Source organism: Chiloscyllium punctatum, chromosome 17 (assembly GCF_047496795.1).
Source record: "Chiloscyllium punctatum isolate Juve2018m chromosome 17, sChiPun1.3, whole genome shotgun sequence".
Lineage (NCBI taxonomy): Eukaryota > Metazoa > Chordata > Chondrichthyes > Orectolobiformes > Hemiscylliidae > Chiloscyllium > Chiloscyllium punctatum.
The window spans coordinates 80,804,304-80,810,612 of NC_092755.1; the positions used below are offsets into that span (position 1 = coordinate 80,804,304).

General features: G+C 42.4%; 1 protein-coding gene across 3 annotated transcripts in view; it reads left to right on the forward strand.

The window, feature by feature from the left end:
• Positions 1-5,812, forward strand: part of pus1 (pseudouridine synthase 1) — a 68,265-nt gene extending 62,453 nt beyond the window's left edge. For all 3 annotated transcript variants that reach the window (XM_072587689.1, XM_072587690.1, XM_072587688.1), the window contains 2 exons: positions 1,262-1,959; positions 5,032-5,812. In XM_072587689.1, coding sequence (XP_072443790.1) covers positions 1,262-1,959; positions 5,032-5,082 — 749 coding nt within the window. In that variant the 3' untranslated portion in view covers positions 5,083-5,812. The remainder of the gene's footprint in view (positions 1-1,261; positions 1,960-5,031) is intronic.
• The last annotated feature ends 497 nt before the right edge of the window (positions 5,813-6,309 follow it).

Sequence of the window (6,309 nt, forward strand, 5' to 3'; positions counted from 1 at the left end):
CATTTTATAAGCAGTTGGATCTCTCCATCAAAATGCTCATCTGATGGGGCCTCTATTGTGAAACTGATTATTTGGGAAATCAGTCATGAAACACAAATACTACAATGTCTGTGTGAATGATGAGGAAAATAGAATTTTACAACTTTTCTAATCTCAGTGAACTTTTCACTTGTTACACATAAGCAGCCTTTTCACAATCCAAAGGGTGCCTCACCTCCACCATGGGAATGGATATCATGGGGTACCTTCCCTCTAGAAATATCAAACATTCCTCCAGCCATCACACCTTCCCTGCACCCCTCACCTGACTCATCTTGTGCTTCACTTGTGCCAACCCATGTAGCCTAATGCCTTGTACCCATCTTGTATTCCCTCAAATATCCTATATCACCCATTACCTCTTCTACCCATATCCCATGACCGCTTATAACCCCATGCTACTTAATCCCTACTTCCACCCACAGCCCTTTACCCCTTCATCTACTGCATAAACTCAGTGAGTATCCCTATGAAGACTCCCAGTTTCAACCAGGGAGGAATTCACAATGGATGCTATTGGCTATTAGTCACCCTCCGTTCCAGAGCCATGAAGGTACAAGTCTGCAGGGATTAGATTAGATTAGATTCCCTACAGTGTGGAAACAGGCCCTTCGGCCCAACCAGTCCATACCGACTCTCCAAAGAGTAACCTACCTAGACCCATTTCCCTCTAACTAATGCACCTAACACTATGGGCAGTTTAGCATGGCCAATTCACCTAACCTGCACATCGTTTGGACTGTGGGAGGAAACCGGAGCACCCGGAGGAAACCCACGCAGACACAGGGAGAATGTGCAAACTCCACACAGACAGTCGCCCGAGGCTGGAACCGAACCTGGGACCCTGCTGCTGTGAGGCAGCAGTGCTAACCACTGAGCCACCATGCCACCCCATGGTGGTAAGCATTGGTGTGAAAAACCTAATACCAGAGAGAAAAGTGGGCAGGGAGGTCACGCAAACCAAGTTTTTCAAAATCAAATGTAATGAAAATTACAGGGTGACATGGTGGCTCAGTGGTTAGCACCGCTGGCTCAGTGCCAGGGACCTGGGTTCAATTCCACCCTCTGGCATAGGGTCGGGGGATGAATCTGAGGAGGGTGTTCTTCAGGGTTAGTATGGACTTGATGGGCTGAAAGGCTTGCTTCCACATTGTGGGCAATCTATGATTCTATGAAATTGACAGCAGATTGGTCTCATCAGATGCACTGCTTTCTTTTTCAGGACTGAAGAGAGTAACTGGGAGATTCAACTCAAAGAATACCTGTGATGCACGGACCTATTTCTATATGCTGCCAACCTTCTCCTTTGCCCACAAAGACTACGACAGGCAGAATATAGAGTACCGTCTCAGCAGTGACACACTGAGCCATGTCAACAGGCTATTGGCCAGCTACAAAGGGACCCACAATTTCCACAACTTCACATCCGGGAAGGGTCCGAGAGACCCCAGCGCTAAGCGATACATAATAGAAATGTATTGTGAAGAGCCATTTGTGAGGCAAGGCATGGAATTTGCTGTCCTGAAGGTGAAAGGACAAAGTTTCATGATGCATCAAATTAGGAAAATGATTGGATTAGTCATCGCCATAGTGAGAGGTTATGCCGCAGAGTCCATCATGGTACGGAGCTGGGGTGAGGAAAAGGTGGATGTCCCAAAGGCTCCCGGACTGGGGCTTGTATTGGACACGGTCCACTTTGAGAAGTACAACAACCGTTTTGGCAATGATGGAGTTCACCAGGCATTAGAGTGGCAAGACATTGAGGACCAAATCATGGGATTTAAAGAAGATCATATCTATCCAACCATCATCAAGACTGAAATTGAGGAGCAGTCCATGGCCAACTGGCTGAGTACGTTACCAATCCATGATTTCAGTGCCACAGCATCAGGAGTTCAGATAAATCAGAATCACATCAAGGTAATAGCTACAATCTGTCCTACTGCCAGGCACTAAGGGTGGCAAACTGGCACTGTTGCTGGATTATTGAAGCCAGAGGCCCAGGCTAATGTTCTGGGTACGTGTTCTAGTTTTCCAGCGGCAGCTAATGGAATTTACAGTGATAAAAATCTGAAATTGGAAACTAGCCTCTGTGATGGTAGCCATGAATTTGCCGAGGGTTGTGTAAAAACTCACGTGGTTCACTAATGCCCTTTAGGTAAAGCAATCTGACATCCTTACCCAGTCTGATCCATATGTGACTCCAGACTCGGAGAAACGTGGTTGACTCTTGGTCCTGAGAGGCCGTGCGAGCCACTCAATACAAGGACAACAGCTGCTTAGCAGCACCAACCACCCCTCAAGTGTAACTTCAATGTTTTATTTATAATACACATGGGGGGGGGTATAGGCAGCACTGGCTGGACCGGCATTTATTGTCTGTCTGTGGTTGCCCTGAGGAAGGTGGAGGTGAGCTGCTGCCTTGAACTGCCGTATATAAAACATTTACACCAGGATCGTCTAAGTTTCATTGGATTTCTGGTTACCAACATTGCTTTCAGGGATATTTGGAATATTCTTGCCTGGAATAGTCTGTGTTACCCACCATGATTGATAGGTATCTCTAACTCCACCTTCAAACCCCATATACGTGGTAACATGCTCAAAGATAAACAGATACTGGTACCGGAGCACTGATTTTAAATGGGCTATTGGTTTGTTTACTTTGATTCTAGTAAAAATATAAGCGGTTAAAGCTGTCTGTCCTTCTGTTATTAGCTGTGCAGTCTATGTTCTATACAGATCAACCGCCTCCCCATGTCGAAACAAATTGATACTCGAGTTTTTCCAGATGATCACAATTATTGGAAAAGTGAACAGACGGGTAATGAGAATTCTCTTACTCAGAGTTGTCAAGATCTGGAGCATTCAGCCTCTATAATATTAGTGGAAGCTGATCCTTAAATAATTTGAAAATGGAGTATACCTGAGGATAATGGGCTCTCTGTGTTATGGAGCCACTGATAATTAAATGAAGAGCAGTCCTTCAGGACGAGTAAATGAACCCCAGTTGCTATAAACTTGTTGGTATTGAGCAATGAGCCTTTTTCAAACAATGTCCATGTGAATGGCAAATGAGAATTACTCTGAATAACAGTGAGATGGTTTTTCTATTTTGCTCTTTAAATTTGTCATTTTTCAAAACTCACACCAGACAATGTGTCACAAGCTTGGCAAAAATCTGATGATGAAAGAGTGATAATTATTTGGGTGAATATCTCCTGAAAGTATCTGACTTGTTTTTGGACAATATTAAAGTTGTTTGTTTTTTCATTCATTTGGCATCGCTGGCTGTGCCAATACTTATTGCCCATTCCTATTTACCCTTGAAGGTGGTGGTGAGCTGCCTTCATGAACTGTCTTGTGTGTTCTCCTTCATTGCTCCCAGTGGTATATGTACAAAAGCTTTTTCTGATATCAGCACAATGTATGTTCTTCTCTAGGCTTGAAAATTTAATTTTAGTTTGACAGGTGTTGAAAGTGGGTAGTTTTCCTTGAGTCAACCTTTATAGGATTGACTTGCCTGATGTAGTATAGGTTTTATAATCTTTTAGAGTCTCCTTATTTGTTTTTGGGATATTAGCTGGTATTAACCACTTGCCCCCAGGTTCTGCTCTGAGAAGGAGATGGTGTGTTGTTTTGAAATGTGTGCCAATGTGATGAAGGTACTCTGACAAGGTTGGGTGTCAATATCGCAGGATGTTAATCCAGTAGCTGAAGAAATGGCCAATCTGTGATGGTCATTGTCGATTGAGGTGATGGTGTTTCCCTTGCCCTTCTTGGTAGCAGTGATTATAGACGGAGGGAGGTTCTGGTTTGTTGACATGACCTTGTTGAGTTGCTGCAGTGCAATCTACCCTAATTGCAAAGCACCAGTGCTGGGAGGGCAAACACATGAGTTGGAGCAGGGGTAGTCCATTCAGTCTTTTGAATATGCTGGAGCATTTGATATATCAGTTCTTGTCTAAACCCATGATACCATTTGACTCTCTCAAGAATCTGTCAAACTCCACCTCAAAATCTATTCAATGTCCCACCTTCACTGCTGCCTGGGTGAGAAGGTTCCACAGATAGAGTGGTGCATGTGTATCAGGGTTCTGCACACTGAGATCCAAGTCAGTGATTTACTCATTGCTAAGGTCAATGGCACAGATGGACCTTGAAGGCTTGCACAGCCAACAGAAAGAAAAATAACTTGGAGTGAATGCTGGTCGTGACCTCTCTTTCTCTTCATCTCTATCTTAAATGAGAGATCCATTATTTTAAATTGTTCAAGTCTCACCCATAAGGGGAAACATCCTCTCTGTATTCAACCTATAACTGTTAAAATTAACACATTAAAATCTCAAACTGAAAATATTTTGTTTTCTCTTTATGAATAATGGTCCCTTTATTTAAGAAAAGATATTATTTCTTTGGAGACAGTACAGAGAAGGTTCATTACGATAATCCCTGGTATTGAGGGATTGTCTGATGAGCCAAGACTAGACAGATGAGGACTCCACTGACTGGAGTTTAGAAGAATGAGAGGTGATCTCATTGAAACATATCAAATTCCTAAGGGGTTTGACAGGGTCAATGCTGAGGGGCTGTTTCTCCTCATGGGAGGGTCTGGGACCAGGGGGCACAGTCTCAGAATAAAGGAGCACTGATTTGAGGCTGAAATGAGGAGGAATTTCTTCCGAGGGTTGAGAGTATTTGGAATTCTTTGTCACAAAGAGCTATGTGAGCAGTGTATTTATCTATATTTAAGGCTGATAGATTTTTATTCAGTCAGAGAACCAAGGGTAATGGTCAAAGGGCAGGAAAATGTCAAATTGGCCATGATCTTATTGAACAGCAGAACAGGCTTGGGGGGTGAATGGCCTGCTGCTGCTCCTATTTCTTATGCTGTAATGATTTTAATAATAAATCTGTTTTCCCTAACTCGTGAGTTTTATATGTTTCTGTGATGACTTGGAAAAAAAACTCCCTGCCCTTCTCTGCTTTCAGAAGGTGACTGAAGATTTAGATGAAGGCAGCGATGGAGGTGACTCTGACTGAGCTGGTGGTAAAGTTTGGACATGCGAGTAACAGTTCCACAGCCAGCTGGTGGGAGCAGAGCAATCGTTGGAAATCTCTCCTTGCAGTCTTTGTGCAAGGTGCTTGAATAGGCTACTCTGCAAAAACAAGAAGGGCCCCAAGATGAGTTTCTGTTTAAATTTCACTCGATTGAGATGATTTAACTTTGTGACATACCTCTGCCCTTCATTTTGTTTATAATTATTGCTCAGTTGGCAGTTTAAAGGAGCAATAATATTTGGAGGAGTTTGTTTCCAGTTTAAATCCATTACACATTGCAGGGGTGAGTAAGGGACAGGAGATGCACAGAATGGATACAGTGCAGGTGGTCATTTGGCCTGATGTATTTATTCTGAAAGGAATATTCAGTTAGTTCCAGCTCCCTACTTTTTACACTGCAAACTTTACCCCTGTAATTTTAATCAAATTATTTTAGAAAATTACTGAGTCTTCATGTGCAAATTTCAACAGACTGCGAGAATAGCCAAATTAAGGGGACATCTTTCGAACTTTACTGTTACTCAGATAATCATGTCTTATGTTGATGTTACTTTCATGCATTGATAGAATATTGGATCTGAGAATCATAGCTTCAACACACGAACACAGTCAAAGCTTTATTGTATCTGAACTTCAGGATTGTGTCGCTGCGCGGCATTTAAGCTGATGTGTTTATTTCGAAATAATAAAAGTGAAAGAAGTTCACCCAAAATGCATTCTAGAATTATTCATTTTGACCGACATGATCATCTTTGTTCAGAAGATTTTAAATTTGCATCTTTTTTCTTTAAATACGAAGAGGAGGAAACTATTTAGCCCCCAACTCATTGATTGATTCATTAGTAATTTGTACCTTGACATAGTTTATCAGCCTTTGTCAAGTCTCCTTTGGTTCACGTTACCCAACAAAAATCAATTGATCGTTCTACTGAATATTTAAATTGTCCTTCAGCATTCCCAGACCCTCCGGTCCATCCTGTCCCATACAATTGTGATCGCTTGCGAATTCCTCCCGAATGAAAACTTGGTGATAACGTGGGAGACGCAAACAATGAGGATAAACCTGGAAAATTCTATTCCGATCCATTGATGTAATGAGATTGAATCCAGGGGATCACTTTGGTCCTGAGAGTACTTTGTATTTTCTGTGTGGCAATCTGTCCCAACTAGAAATAGTCATAGTCATAGAGATGTGCAGCATGGAAACAG